The sequence below is a fragment of the Mobula birostris genome, chromosome 16 (assembly GCF_030028105.1).
Source record: "Mobula birostris isolate sMobBir1 chromosome 16, sMobBir1.hap1, whole genome shotgun sequence".
Taxonomy (NCBI): Eukaryota; Metazoa; Chordata; class Chondrichthyes; order Myliobatiformes; family Myliobatidae; genus Mobula; species Mobula birostris.
Window position 1 is genome coordinate 61,591,413 of NC_092385.1, and position 16,566 is coordinate 61,607,978.

Below are 16,566 nucleotides of genomic sequence, written 5' to 3' on the forward strand. Positions count from 1 at the left end.
CCTTGCTGTTTATTCAGCCACTGATTTGTCATGATATCTTCTCCTCTCCCTAATTAAAACCATTACTTTTCTTTTACCCAGATCAAATTATTTTATTTAGAAATACAGGCCCTTCTGATCCAATAAGCCCACAGCACCAATTACATCCATGTAACCAGTTAACCTACTAACCTGTATGACTTTAGAATGCAGGAGGTAGCCCATATGGTCACATGGACAACATATAAACTCCTTACAGATAGTGGCGGCATTGAACTGCCACCCTTCTTAGCCCGAGAAATGATTTTTCAAGATATGGATATGGCAGCAAGGCCACAATTGAGTTTCCATCTCTAACTGCCCACAGGAAGATGGCAAATCGCCTTCTTGAACACTGCAGTTCCTGATGAAGGGACCTCCACAATGCTCTTGGATAAGGGTACTGGGACTTAGATGCAGCAATGAAGGAGTGGGATAATTATATTTCTAATGACCCATGGCCCTCATGGATGCCCAGAACTGACCTGCCAGGTTTGCTCTGAGTCTTTACAATTAAACAGAACTGTAGTTCTAAGAAACACCATTGAGGCTGTCCTCATTGTGAAAACAAAACCTTGTCTCTTCAAGGATGAAAATCATGGGCAGATGTGTCAGTTGTAGGTAAATTTGTCAGTAAAATTAAATATGCCACCACCACCCCACCTCCCCAACTACGCCCGTGTTCATTCAAACACTACCTGCAACAGACCCAGGCATGGAGCAGCCCTGACTCTTCATCTGAGGGAGGCAGGCAGGTGGTACTTTTTCCTCACATTTCACCTATGCCACGAGTCTAGGCGCCTGGAGCTAATGCTGAAGATTCAGAGGAACACACTCTCATATCTGTACAGAGGAACTGAGGCAGACTCTGACTTGTGATTCTGTGAGCATGATAATTGTCAAGTCTTTTGTACACTAGTCCTCAGATGTTAGAGAGGACGTGACTGCATCTGAATTCAATGCTAGTAGTGCACACAATTTTATATTTTTGTGCCTTTTCATGCAACTTCTATATGACCAAGTGACTTGCTTGGTCATTTCAGGGGAGACTGTGGAGTCAACGAAGTACTATGGGTCTGGAGTCATGCAATGTGTAGCATCACTGAGGAAAAACAGGGCTTTCTTTAGCAGCATCTTATATACCTGTGATATCTACCACCTGGAGGGACAAGTACAGCAAGCACCATCTGATCACAAATACACTCTCATTCATTCAAGTATCAGAACACCTCCATCACAGGTACTGCACAGGTGCAATAAGACTGCTGACCAATTTCCCATTGAAAGATTACAGATGGTCATTATGCTTGGTTCTTTTGAACAACACACCAACCTATATCTATAAGCTATTAAAGGCTTAGTAAAGATGAGTTGTGATACATCAGGAGGAAGTGAAAAGATTATACGATTTCAAAGCCTGTAGGTTGTAGGGAGTATGAAAACCTGAGAGAGATGAAGAGTTTAACAACCACAAGTACTGTGAAAGACAATTGGAGCAAACAATATTCCCAGTCGCGAAGACACAGTACAAGATTCCCTTGTTTCCTTGTATTAAAATGGTACAGAATGCAATTAAACATAACTGTAGTTTATAATTATTGCAAAAAACATTGATTTACTTTAGGAATCTTGCTGATGGGCTACATCACAGCCTATGTACAGGATTTGACTCTAAGGCACAACTTTATCACAAGCAGAAAGATATTCTGCTCATAAGGTCTGGGTGAGTAACAAGCCCACATATTGAGACCTAGGGAGACAGTGATTCAAACTAAGCAGAAATGATTACCTGGCTCACAAGAGACATGGAAATTAAGTCTACCATCAGAGACACACAGAACTAATCCCCAAGGTACTGAAAATGATCAGAAATATCAAATCATGATTGGCTCATGTACTGTAACAAAACTTAGTTCCATAATTTCTGGGCAAACAGATTTACTAAAACCATAACAATTCCAAAAGCACAGAACTGAGAAAGCAGACTTCAAGTTATTTTGAGTGAAATGCACCTCAGTAACCAGCAAAGGTGAAAGTTACACACGGGAAATAGGTCTGGAGCTTACCTGTGCAAGACGTCTCAACAGCAGTTCTGCAGACTGTCTGGTCCAGTTCAGAAAGATCTCGGGGACAAGAGTGACGGTCATTTCCAGAACTCTCAGCAGGCTTACGGAAAGGTCAAAGCAGGTAGCACAAACTTTCAGCTGGCGACTGTCGACAAAGTTCCGTTCTGGTCGCTCAGCAGCCTGTTGTATCTGCCAGGGCAAGGAATAGGCAGCATGATCTAACACAGAAGGCTTCCTTATCAACAACGAAACTACAGTTAAACTGTTCTTACACCTGGCTGTGATAGGACAAGGAATTTACAGCAAAACCTAATAGAGACCATGCTATTTCAACAAGAATCAAATTGTAAATACACATAATGATGGTCCTAACAGTGCAAATCCATACATACATGAAGTATGTGTTGATCCCCTTAGAGAGGGACATGAACCTTGCAAATAAAAAGCAGAGATTGAAAAGTGGTAAAATTGCTTATTTACCTGGAGAACAGATCTAGGATGCAGATTGCACTAGAGGATGAGGCTAAAAATAACCTAACCACATTTATAATAATTAAATATTAACCAGGAAATGCTAAACCCCTGTTTTAAAGAGATGGCAGGGCCACTGTTATATTGATTTAATAATTTATAAATGAAAGTGATAGTACCAAAGGACAAATCAGAATCAAGTTTATTATCACAGTCTCACATGATGAGAAATCTGATGTTTTACATCACCAGTGTTGTCAAAGATCACTATAAATTACTACTTAAGTAACATTTAACATCCTAGAGGTAACAACAACTGAGGGGAAGGGGTAACAGAAGAGCCAGAATGTCACCTGCCTATCATGGCTCTGGGGTACTCTGCCTTCTCCTTCTCCCATGGTCCACCCTCTTCTCCTATCAGGTTCCTTCTTCTTCAGCCCATTACTTTTTCACCTATTACCTCCCAGCTTCTCACTTTATCTCTCTTCCCCCCACCCCACCTACCTTCTCCCTCACCTGGCTTCACCTGTCACCTACCAGCTTGTATTCTTTCCCCTCTCCCCACTTCCTTTTTTTTGTAATTTATTTATTGAATTTCATCATCAAACAAACATTTCCACAAGATGTATTTCAGATACTGTACATATATATCATATAATCATATTTGTCACAAATCTCCACATAATATTTATCTGAAGTATACTCTTATAAAAAGAAGAGGAAAGAAAGAACAGTTGAAAGAAGAAAACTATGTACAGAGTAGGGAGTGATTTTTTTAAACAACATATTCATTGATTATGAGAATAAAATCAAGCCTATAAGATGTTATGTAGTTAAACCATTTTTTCCCCGGTATGAATAAAATTGTTCCAACTTATGATTAACAGATGTTTTTATCTTCTCCACTTTGTAAATGTCCATTGTAATTTCCATCCATACACTTAAAGTTGGGCTCTCCTGAGATAACCATTTCCTGGTAAGGGTCTTTTTACCAGTCACCAGCAGTACATTCATTAAATATTTATATTTATCTCTTTTCAACCATTCTTGAGGTATATACCCAAAATATATGGTCTTACACTTCAAGTTAGTATATCATTGAAATTTGCAGAATATAACTTAATCGATCTACTCCCCGAACAAATAATAACCAAGAAAAGTGAATAATATAAAGATAGGTAAGGAAGGTGTGGTTCCAAGGCTGGGGTCTCTAGATGACCCTGGGTTGGGCTAGAAGAAAAGTCTAGCCGTGGGGGTTAGCCTCTCCTACCTGTGGGTTGAGGACCCCCGTTGCTGTACCTATAAAAGTAAGTAAAAAAAAACTATGTCCATTACATAGAAATGATTTCCCTGTGTATTCCTCCCATGTATATATTCTCATTTAGGTGGAGAAAAAAGGAATGAATAAATGAATTTTTAAAAACTTGAGTAATATAAAAACCACATTATAACACGTATTTCTCAAGATAGGTATATCACCGTCTATTTTTGCTTCCGTTTAGTTTATCAGCACCTTTAAAGTTAGCCAAACCTTATGGCTCTTCTGGAGGAGGTGAGGGTTGTCTTCGGAGAACTTACAGTCTCTTCCTAATTATCCTTCTCTCGTCCTGTTCCCGTCCCCTGCTTTCTCGGTTCTCTTACTATTTCCCAAGCAGGTCAGGATAACTGCTCAGCCAGACTTCCCCTTAGTTTGACCACACTAATGGACAGTCGTCGGTTGTTCATGTCTGTAGTTGCCTCTTCCACCGTCTGGTACAGTCATATCCCTTCTTGGTAAAATACCCTCAGTTTAGCAGGTTACGGGGTTTGAAATTTAATCTTTTCTTCCTTTAATATTCGTTTTGCTTCGGAATACTCCTTCCGTTTCTGTAGGACCGCCAGGGGGTAATCATGATCAAAGTATATCAACGTCCCGTTCCAAAAAACCCTCTTCTTACCCCAGGCCCTTCGTAAAATCTCCGCCTTGCTCTTAAATCGGAGAAATTTAAGTACAATGGATCACGGTTTACTTTGTCTGTCTCCAGCAGGCCACTGGGCGAGAGAACGGTGTGCCCTTTCTATTTCCATCTCCATATTTGGGGGAATCTCCAGTGCTTCCCGCAGCAGCTTGCCTACAAAGTCTATCATCGACACTCCCTTCACTCCTTCGGGAACATTATAAATCCTGATATTTTTCCGTCGTGATCTTCCCTCCTGGTCAAGCAATTTACTTTCCTGTTGATTTAATATTTTTATCATCTTACTTAGTATCTGTTCCACGTTTTGCATGTGGTCTTCCACCTTCTCAATTCGAGTCTCTGCCATCGCTATTTCCTGATTGACATTGGCGAGCTCTGACTTTATATCATTGAGTTGTTGTTTTATATCTTTTTGGACTTCCCTTATCTCTTCCAGAATCTTCATCATATTTGCTGCTTCGCCTGCACGAGGCATGGCGTCAGCCTCGCCGCCACGCGCACATGTAGGAGAGCCGCGCGCTGCACCTCTCTCTTCCATAGGCCCTGCAGTGATGCTTTTTTTTAAATCTCCATTCTTTCTGCCCTTTCTTGCCCCCCTTATCAATTCAGATATGTTCAAAAGATCTTAGATTTGATGCTTTAATGGGGCAAAATATCCGTTTTTCTGGAGGAGCTGTTGATTTAAGCTGCCATTCTGAACGATGACATAACCGGAACCCCCCTCCCCACCTTCTTATTCTGGTTTCTTCCCCCTTTCTTTCCAGTCCTGATGAAGGGTCATGGCTCAAAATATTGACTGTTTATTTCTCTCTGTAGATGCTGCCTGACCTGCCGAGATGCTCTAGCATTTTGTGTGTGTTACTTTTAAGAAGACATATGTTCAGGGATTCATAGACCAAAACACAAAAATATACAATTAACAATAAATTAAACAGGAAACAGTTGAGGCCAGTTCATTGGCTATATTTAAGAGGGAGTTAGATATGGCCCTTGTGGCTACGGGGGTCAGGGGGTATGGAGGGAAGGCTGGGGCGGTGTTCTGAGTTGGATGATCAGCCATGATCATAATAAATGGCGGTGCAGGCTCGAAGGGCCGAATGGCCTACTCCTGCACCTATTTTCTATGTTTCTATGTTTCTAAATGTCTTTTTTTCGTAGACAGGGCAGCTAGAATGAGTATTAATGTTGGCCTTAGTTGGTCTGAATAGCTTGCCTGTGCTTATTCTCCATGTTCTTCCATGCTACATTATTGAAACCATACCAATGTCCCACTTCTACTTCACCTTTTCCCACAATGTTTTTCTCTTTTCTTAGGCCTCTCTATCCCTTTCACTCTCATGTACCTAACAAAACCACGACACAAGCCCGCATTTCTGCTCAACCAGAGTACTTTCCTCCCACTAACCCAGTGATGAATATCACGAACTACCTTTATCCCTTCTGCCATCCTTACAGCACCCATCACGAGCAGTGGTCCCAGCTCTCCCAGATCACTTCCTTGCCCACATTCACACTTGCTGCACATGCAGAAGCTGATTCATTTCAAAGTTCAGAAAGCAAACTTATTATCAAAGTACATACTTATCACCATATACAACCCTGAGAATTTGTTTTCTTACAGGCAATCTCAGTAACTACAGGAGGCACAACAGAATCCATGAAAGACAGCACCAACAAGACAGACAAGCAGCCAATGTGGAAAAGAAAACAGACTGTGCAAACACAAAAGAAAAGAAAAATAAATAATAAGGAGAAATAAATATCAAGAAAATGAGTCGAAGAGCCCTTGAAAGCGAGTTCATAGCTTTTGGGAACAGTTCAGTGATGGGGCAAGTGATGTTATCCGCTCTGGTTGAAGGGACTGATGGTTGAGGGGTAATAACTGTTCCTGATCCTGGTGGTGTGGGTCTTGAGGCTCCTATACATTCTTCTTGATGCCAGCAGTGAGAAGATAGCATAGCCTGGTTGGTGGGCGGGGAGTCCCTGATGATGGATGCTGCTTTCCTGTGATAGCACCTTTCTTCTCAACATTGATCTAATCAATGCCAGTATAAGACCATGAGACATAGGAGCAGAATTAGGCCATTAAACCTATATAGTCCGCTCTGCCATTTCATCATGGCTAATCCCGAATCCCTTTCAATGCCATACACTTACCCTCACACCATATCCCTTGATGCCCTGACCAATCAGGAATTTATCAATTTCCGCTTTAAGTATACCCATAGATTTGGCCTCCACCGCAGTCTGTGGCAGAGCATTCCATAGATTCATCACTCTTTGGCTAAAAAAAATTCCTCCTTACCTCTGCTCTAAAAACCTAATCCCTCAGTTTTGAAGCTGTGCCCCCTAGTTCTGGATACCCCCACCAGAAGAAACATCCTCTCCACATCTAGTCCTTTCAACATTCAGTAGGTTTCAATGAGATCTCATTGTGCACTCTTCTTAATTCCAGTGAATACAGGCCCAAATTTGCCAAATGCTCCTCGTATGTTAACCCTACCATTCCCAGAATCACCCTCATGAACCTCCTCTGGACTTTCTTCAATGATAATATATCCTTTCCGATATAAGGGGCCCAGAACTGTTGACAATACTCCAAGTGTAGCCTGACTCGTGTCTTATAAAGCCTCAGCATTATCTCCTTATTTTTATATACTATTCCCCTTCAAGTAAATGCTAAATTGCATTTGCCTTCTTTACCACAGACTCAACCTGTGAATTAACCTTCTGGGAGACTTACATGAGGACTTCTAAGGCCCTATGCATCTGTGATGGTTGAACCTTCTCCCCATTTATAGAATAGTCTACACTATTGTTCCTTTTATTAAAATGCATTATCGTACATCTCCCAACACTGTATGCCATCTGCCATTTTTTTGCCCATTCTTCCAATTTGTCTAAGTCCTGCTGCATTGCTTCCTCAGCACTACCTACCCCTCCAACTATCTTCGTATCATCTGCAAACTTTGTCATTAGGCTATCAATTCCACTTTCTAAATCACTGACATACAATGTGAAAAGGAGCGGTCCAAATACTGATCCCTGAGGGACACCAATAGTCACTGGCAGCCAATCAGAAAAGGCTCCTTTTATTCCAACTCACCGCCTCCTGCCTGTCAGCCATTCCTCTATCCATAGCAGTATCTTGTTAAGCAGGCTCATGTGTAGCACCTTATCAAATGCCTTCTGAAAATCTAAATAAATGGCATCCACTGCCTCTCCTTTATCCACCTTGCCTGTTACTTCATCAAAGAACGCTAACAGATTTGTCAGGCAAGATTTCCCTTTACAGAAACCATGCTGACTTTGACTTATTTTATTATTAATCTCCAAATACCCTGAAACTTCATCCTTAATAATAAACTCCAACACTTTCCCAGCTACTGAGGTTAGGCTAACTGGCCCATAATTTCCTTTCTTTTGTCTTCCTCCCTTCTTGAAGAGTGGAGTGACATTTGCAATTTTCCAGTCCTCCGGGAATATGCCAGAATCAAGTGATTCTTGAAAGATCATGACCAATGTATCAGTTATCTCTTCAGCAACCTCTCTCAGGATTCTGGGATGTAGTCCATCTGGTCCAGGTGATTTATCCACCTTAAGACCTTTCAGGTTGCCTTGCACTTTTTCCTTTGTAATAGCAATGGCACTCACTCCTGCTCCCTGACACTCACAGACCTCTGGCACACTGCTAGTGTCTTCCACAGTAAAGACTGAAACAAAGCACTTACTAAGTTCATCTGCCATTTCTTTGTCCCCCATTACTACCTCACCAGCATCATTTTCCAGTGATATCAATTCTCAGCTCCCTTTTATTCTTTTTATGTAACTGAAAAAACTTTTGGTATCCTGCTTTATATTATTGGCTAGTTTGCCCTCATAGTTCATCTTTTCCCTTCTTATGGTTTTTTACTTGCCTTTTGTTGGATTTTAAAAGCTTCCCAATCATCCAACTTTCCACTCCCTTTTGCTACCTTATATGCCTTTATCTTGGCTTTTATGCAGTCCTTAACTTCCCTCATCAGCCATGGTTGTCTCATCCTGCCATTTGAGAACTTCCTCTTCGGTGGGACATATCTATCCTGCACCGTGTGAACTATTCCCAGAAACTTTAGTCACTTCTGTTCTGCCACTATCTCCCTCCAATCGACCTGGGCAAGTTCCTTTCTCATGCCCCTGTAATTCCCTTTATTCCATTGTGATACGGATACATGTGCATATGTTTCTCTCTCTCAACCATCACTTCACAAAATTTATTCCATACATTTTATATTTGCTTTGACTTAGGACGCCCTTTCAGGCTATTAAGTCCATGTCAGTTCCAAGGCCAAACCCATTCACCACTCAATCAAGTGATCAATTGGGAGGGAACAAAAAAAGATCATTGATTTCATAACTATACCAGAAAACCACTTAAAATCTCACAGCACTTGGGAATAGTGATTTTGGTAGTGTATTTATGCTGAGTAATGTGTGCTTTTAGAAGCAGCGGTGTTAGGTGACCTGCACTCACCTGATTTTTTTCTATCTCTTATTCTCAATCGGTCTTAATATACAGGATAGAACCAGAGCAAGGAAAGGGGTTGTTTGCTAAACGAAGACCTCAAAATGAAAAACAGATTTAGGAGCAAGGATAGACAATTACAAAAGTGGCTGCTGCTGAAGCCTCCCTCAACAATGGATAACTAATTACGCTGAAGTACGTTCAGCTCAAAACAAAATGATTTGTTTTTATTGCAGCATTGCCAGTCAGTTGTTCAGCTGAATTGCGTGCAACAATCACCAAAGTCTGCTGCTTCCCACTTCATAGGAGATAAAACACCTACAGAATACCCAGCAAGGGCTCATTGCTGTAAGGTGAAATCTTCAGTTGCATTTTGAGAGCTGTACGTATTAACCTGATACACGTGGGGATCAGTGGATTTGATGACTTTCCCCATCATGTCAGGCAAATGTTGGTATTTTACATCAAAAGAGGTATATAAAAATGGTCTGCAGCAGTCCAAAGAGCTGGATCACAACCAGCTTACATCTACATTCTGTAAACACATACAAAAAAAATCTGACTTGAAAGGAAGGAAATGAAATCACTTCAGTTCAGATGAATATTCCTTTGCATGGGCCTGAGGAAGTATTTTGATTAAAGTGTTATACTCACAAAACAAAAAACATCCAAAAGAAGAAATGTAGGTGTGTTTGATGAGATCAGTTAAATAGTAAGAACAGATGTGGTACATCTGGCTCTGTCCGCCAGAGAAAGCAGGATCTCCCAGTGGCTACACATTTTAATTCCACATCCCATTCCCATTCTGACATGTCTATCCACTGCCTCCTCTACTGTAAAGATGAAGCCACACTCAGGTTGGAGGAACAACACCTTATATTCCGTCTGGTTAGCCTCCAACCTGATGGCATGAACATCGACTTCTCTAACTTCCGCTAGGCCCCACCTCCCCCTCGTACCCCATCTGTTACTTATTTTTATGCACACATTCTTTCTCTCACTCTCCTTTTTCTCCCTCTGTCCCTCTGAATATACCTCTTGCCCATCCTCTGGGTCCCCCCCCCACCTTGTCTTTCTTCCCGGACCTCCTGTCCCATGATCCTCTCAAATCCCTTTTGCCTATCATCTGTCCAGCTCTTGGCTCCATCCCTCCCCCTCCTGTCTTCTCCTATCATTTTGGATCTCCCCCTCCCCCTCCAACTTTCAAATCCCTTACTCACTCTTCCCTCAGTTAGTCCTGACGAAGGGTCTCGGCCTGAAACGTCGACTGCACCTCTTCCTACAGATGCTGCCTGGCCTGCTGCGTTCACCAGGAACTTTGATGTGTGTTGCTTGAATTTCCAGCATCTGCAGAATTCCTGTTGTTTGTGGTACATCTGGTAATATTTATTTGTCTCATAGTCAGAACTGCAGCACTGAAACCTTATACTCAACTCAAGTCCATATCAGTCACTTGTCCAGCATCATACTCTCAAAATTCTGTCCTGCATTCTGCCACCAGAGTGATGACCAGGTGGACAGCTGAACAGGTTCAAGGATGTGTCCAGAACCTCCTTGACAAAAAATGCAACGTTTCCACCGACCCCTAGTCCACAGCTACTCAAAATAGAGAATAAATATTTGGATGGCAATGAGAATCTGGACCTGTACATCAGGATCATACAGCAGTTCTGCATAAACTAAAGGAGGAGTGTATCACCTCACAAGTTACCCATCCAACCACCAAATCTGTAGGCACCCTCCCGCTCCATCTGTGCAAGCATCTCCGGATCTCAGTTTGGCAAATTAATTCCAAACAGCAAGTCCTCCTCCATCCTAAAGAGCTGTTTAAGGAGAAGAATGAGTAGTTAAGAGTGGACAAGTGCACAGTTAGATCTTTTATTGCGAGGTTACCCCTGGTCCTTACCTCCTGGATCATGCCTATGAACTCAGAGAAGGCCCAGTTCAGCTGGTTGAGCACACTATTGAGAAAACTGGCTGCCATTTCACAGTCAGATCGCAGGAGGTCCGCCATGTGTTGTTGTAGCAGACTAGAAGGACAAGGCTCTGAAAGGAAGCAGAACTACAAAGTTGGTAGTTAATAGAAAGTTACTGAAGAAACAAACATAATCAGAGGATCAACAGCATTCACCCAAGCTCCAGTAGTCACTTTGCCCAGAAGCTCTTTGGGTACCCATGCTTCACTGACTCAGAAGGGTAAAGTTGGGTGGACAGTTAGTGATTCAGAACAGGAAGACTTAATGTGGTAAACCGGATCAGCAAATTGGACGATGGCACCAAGATTGTTGGCATAGGGGACAATGAGGAAGATGATCAAAGCTCTCTAGTGGGATCTGGACCTGCTGAAAAAGAATGGATTGAAAAGTGGCAGATGCAATTTAATGCAGACAACTGTGAGGTTTTGTACTTTAGGAGGACAAACCAGGATAGGACTTAAGACAGTGACCAGTCGGCCACCAAGGGCTGTGTTAGAACAGAGATCTGGGAATACAGATACATGATTCCTTGAAAATGGTGTCACAGGTAGATAGGTTTGTAAGGAGAGCTTTTGATACATTGGCCTTCATAAAACAAAGTACTGAGTACAGGAATTAGGATATTATATTGAAATTGTACTGTATAGGACGTCGGTAAGGCCAAATTTGGTGTATTATGGGCTGTTCTAGCCAGCTACCTACAGGAAAGATGTCAATAACATTGAAAGAGTGCAGGGAAAAGTTACAAGGGTGTTGCTGGGACTTAAGGACCTGAGTTCGAGGGAAAGACTGAATAGATTAGGACTTTATTCCCTGGTGCGTAGAAGACCTATAGGAGATTTGATAGTAATATACAGAATAAATGCAATCAGGCTTTTTCCACTGAGGTTAGGTGAGACTACAACTAGAGGTCATAGGTTAAATGTAAAAGGTGAAATATTTAAGGGGAACCTGAGGGGGAGCTCCTTCATTCAGAGCGTGGTGCAGGTGTGGAATAAGCTGCCAGCAGAAATGGTAAATGCAGGTTCGAGTGCAACATTTAAGGTTGGGTAAATACATGAATGTGAGGGGTATGGGGGGCTAAGCTCTAGATGCAGGTTGATGGGATTGGGGGAATAACAGTTCAGCATGGATTAGACTGTTCCGGCATGGAAGGGCCTATTTCTGTACTGTAGTGCTCTATGACTTTCCTCTCCTTCATAAACACAGAATTCTCAACCACAGATAAAAAGGTGGACTGTGAAATGAAAAATCTCTGCTCTTATATCGGAACATGCAATACTTTCTTGTGCTTCTGAATGAATACTTCTAAACCTAAGGATTTTGTATTGATAAACATTTTGATATACAGTGAAAGGTAGATAGCTGTACACTACCCTCAACCAATCTGATATCCATCAACAACATGCACAAAATAGTTTTTTGTGACTTCGTACAACAGTTTTGTTTCAGGACAAGAACAAATGAGTTTAATTATTACACCAGCATGCCACTATTTTTTGGAAATGCAGCGTCTTGTCTTTCTAAGCAAAATTGAATGCCTATTCAGCCAAAGCATCACAATCTAACTCATCAATCTTTTATACCGGTGGTTTCAACGTGGGCCATATGCCCCCCCCCCCCCGGGAACCACATTGGATTTTGTAGTGCCACAAGTAAAAAAAATAGGAAACTGGCAGCCACAGGAGTTTCTGACAGGGCCATAAGTTTACTGGTAAAATAAAGTATTTTTAAATTAAAAAGAAATTAATACAGTATATGTATTGGAACCCTGAATGAAATGAATGGGAAAATATGCCAGATGCTGCAGGTGAGACAGCAAAACAGTTTAATCTGTATGAGGGGACTGCAAATTCGACAGAGCTGTCTGCAGCAAGGCTAATCAGTGAGTACTGAGCAGGAGGCTGGTTCTGCTTGCCTTCCACTCACCCACGCATGTTACAATACTTATAAAACGTGACACAAAGGCTGCGGTTACTGCAGAGGGGTCACCTACCAGAAACGGCTACACTGTAGACAGGCAAGACCCTACCACAGCTTCACTATCTACCACCACAACTTCCACTAAATTCCTGATGTTTATCTTATTTTGAAAGGAAGTTCAATTCAATTTTCTTGGTGAGTACATGCTCTTTATTACCACATGGAATTTGCATATATAAAAGCATTTTAAAAAGTATTTGCCTAAAAAAAAATTACATTTAAAAAATACTGCCTAAAAACCTAGTTTTAATTTTTGAGGCAATGATTTTTGCCCAAAAGTTCAAGAAAGATACCAAAATGAAACTATTTTCAAAGTCAAGAGCTATTTCTTGGAAAACAATATTCCACTGGAAAATATAATGCTTTAAGCAACTGATGCTGCTACTTCAGTGGTAGGAAGATACAGAGGGTTCATTCTTCATTTAAAAAATGCTGTTTCTGACTTTTTTTTGCATATACTATGACATCAGGTCAGCACTTGGTTGAAAAAAAATTGGGAGGATGTTTGCACAACACCCTTCCTGCCGTACTAATGGCTATCAACTAAATGCACTTCAAGACAGTCATCTTTAACAATTTTCTGAGGAAAACGAAGATGATTTTGAACAGTTACTAATGTATACAGGAGCCCGACAGCTATCAAAAGAAAATTGTCTTCGTCGCATTGTTGCACTTTGGGATAATAGTGTAGCATTTCTAAGTGATACTTAGCTTGGAGACCACACTGAAGCTGCAAGGTCTGAAAAATTTTACCTGCCAGACATATTTGAAAATCTGTTTATTAAACAAACAGTTACAGGGAAAGAACTGCAATCTCATATCACGCTAAGAGACTATTACCACATCCCTTGGATAACTCAAACCTTTCAGCAGCAAAATTAGATGTCGCGAGTTCATGCAATTTCCTTCACTTGTTTCTCTTAAAACAGAATTGCAAGATGATGATCTTGATCATGTGAAAAAACTGCACACTGATAGGAATTTCGATTTTGAGACCTGCCGGAGATACATATTCCCAATTGGGTGGTGGATCCATCTGTGGTAAATGTGAATGATGTTGACACCACATTATAAGAATGTCATATTGAGATTGCAGTGATATAACCATTCAACTAAAACTCATACACAGTAAGCAAAATTTCTGGATAACTAGTGATATTCAAAGTAATTTTCCACAGCTCTTGGAGAAAGTAAAGTTGGTTTTAATTGGAGTTCCTATCTCTTATCAAGTTGAATGTGGCTTTAGTCAAGTTCTTCAACTACTATCAAAAGCTCGTAACCATCCCGATATTGTGAAAAGAGGTGGTCTTTGATTATCTTTAACCAAGTTGCAATCAAATATTCAGTGCTTTTTCATTGTTGGTTGAAAGAATATTATATATATTATAAATAAAGTATCCTATTCAGAGCTTTGAAATAGTTCTATTTTTCCTATACACCGGTAATATATTTATCATATAACACCTATACAGGTGTCCCCCACTGTTTGAACATTCGCTTTACGAAACCTCACTGTTATGAAAGACCTACATTAGTTACCTGTTTTCTCTAACAGGTGTTTTCACTGTTAAGAAAAAAAACAGCCCGCTCTCCCCCGGATTCGGAACGGCATTCCAGCCGGCATTGCTTAAACACGTGCCTGTGAGCAGCAGTTAGCAAGATGAGTTCTTAAGTATCGGAAAAGCCTGAAAGAGCTCGTAAGGGTGTTACACTTAGCATAAAACTAGACATAATTAAGCGTTTCAATCGTGGTGAACGAAGTAAGGACAAAGTGAGTTTGGCTTGTGGAAGTTGACGAAGATGATGTTGAAGAGGTTTTGGCATCTCATGACCAAGAACTGACAGATGAAGAGCTGATGCAATTGCAAGAGGAAAGGATAACAATCAAAACCGAATGCAGTAGCGAACAGACCGAAAGTGAAGTCGTCCAGGAACTGAACGTGAAGCAACTACCTGAGATTTTCGCTGCAATCAACAACAATGATTGCAGAAAAGTACAACTTTAATTTTGAAGGGGGTACGTCGGCTTAGGGCATACAGGCTTCCCCTGCCATCCGAAGGTAGAGCGTTCCTATGAAACGGTTCGTAAGCCGGAATGTCGTAAAGCGAAGAAGCAATTACCATTTATTTATATGGGAAAATTTTGTGAGCATTCACAGACCCAAAAATAACCTACCAAATCATGCCAAATAACACATAAAACCTAAAATAACAGTAACATATCGTAAAAGCAGGAATGATATGATAAATACACAGCCTATATAAAGTATAAATACTTTCCCACAATCATTGCCTGCACTGCTCTTGGTAACGAAAATCTCACGCGAGCGCCGTCGGCACAAAACCTCATGCAAATGCTGTCGGCAAAAACACTCCCTGAGGTAACCTTTAAGCTACGAAGCTGCCAAGTCATACCAAATAAGACGTAAAAATACACAGCTTATATAAAGTAGGAATAATGTATGTACAGTGTAGTATCACTTATGGGAATCGGGAAGACAGCAAGTACACTGATGATGGTGTGTTAGGCTCAGTCGTCGGAGTCTGAGTGCTGCAGTGGTCCCCACCCTCCGGGCAACCAACTGATACCGATCCGCAAAGAACGCAGTGGTGCAGCGGTAGCCGGGAGGCTCTGATCTGGGCCGCCAATTACGTGTCAGGCGGCACCTAATTAATTAGCATGTTTATTTCGGCTTTTTTCTTAAAGATGTGTTGTGTGCCTCCCGGTTACCGCTGCATTCTCCACGAATCGGTATCTGTCCGTGGCCTGGGGGTTGGGGTAGTGGGACACTGGGGTGTCATCTCGTCGTCTGTTTCCATTAGGGCAGGCAGCACATCTTCTCCTATGATTGCCTGCCTCGATGTCGAAGGTCGAGGTTTGTCATCTGCTGTGGCTGATGTAGAAGGCTTGCTTGACTGCTGAGCCTCGCGCATTTTTCTATCATACAGTTCTTTGTAAGAACTCAAACCATCTTGCAAATATCCCCTAAACCTACGTACCCTTTCAAAATTAAAGTCGTACTTTATCATTGCAGCTAAAATCTCACGCAGTTGCTTCACATTCAGTTCGCTACTGCATTCGGTTTCGATTGTTATCCTTTCCTCTTCCAACTGCATCAGCTCTTCATCTATCAGTTCTTGGTCATGAGATGCCAAAACCTCTTCAACATCATCTTCGTCAGCTTCCACAAGCCAAACTCACTTTCTCCTTACTTCACTCACCATGATCAAAATGCTTAATTATGTCTAGTTTTACACTAAGTGTAACACCCTTATGAGCTCTTTCAGGTTTTTCCAATACCTTAGAACACATCTTGCTAATGGCTGCTCACAGGCACGTGTTTAAGCAATGCCGGCGAGAATGCAGTTCCGAATCTGGGGGAGAGCAGCTGCTCGGGACGCGCGCTGCCTTTTTTTGTAACAGTGAAGATACCTTCTGTTAGCAAAAACAGGGAAGTAATGTAGGTCTTTCGTAACAGTGAGGTTCTGTAAAGTGAGTGTTCGAAAAGCGGGGGACACCTGTATTTGCAGGATGGTTTGAGTGCTTACAAAGAACTGTATGATCTAAAAATGCGCAAGGCTAAGCAGTC

General features: G+C 41.5%; 1 protein-coding gene across 1 annotated transcript in view; it reads right to left on the bottom strand.

The window, feature by feature from the left end:
* Positions 1–16,566, bottom strand: part of rnf123 (ring finger protein 123) — a 410,214-nt gene that overhangs the window by 176,119 nt on the left and 217,529 nt on the right. Inside the window, exons 31-32 of the mRNA XM_072280728.1 lie at positions 10,924–11,063; positions 2,085–2,273 (exon numbers count right to left, since the gene is read on the bottom strand). Coding sequence (XP_072136829.1) covers positions 2,085–2,273; positions 10,924–11,063 — 329 coding nt within the window. The remainder of the gene's footprint in view (positions 1–2,084; positions 2,274–10,923; positions 11,064–16,566) is intronic.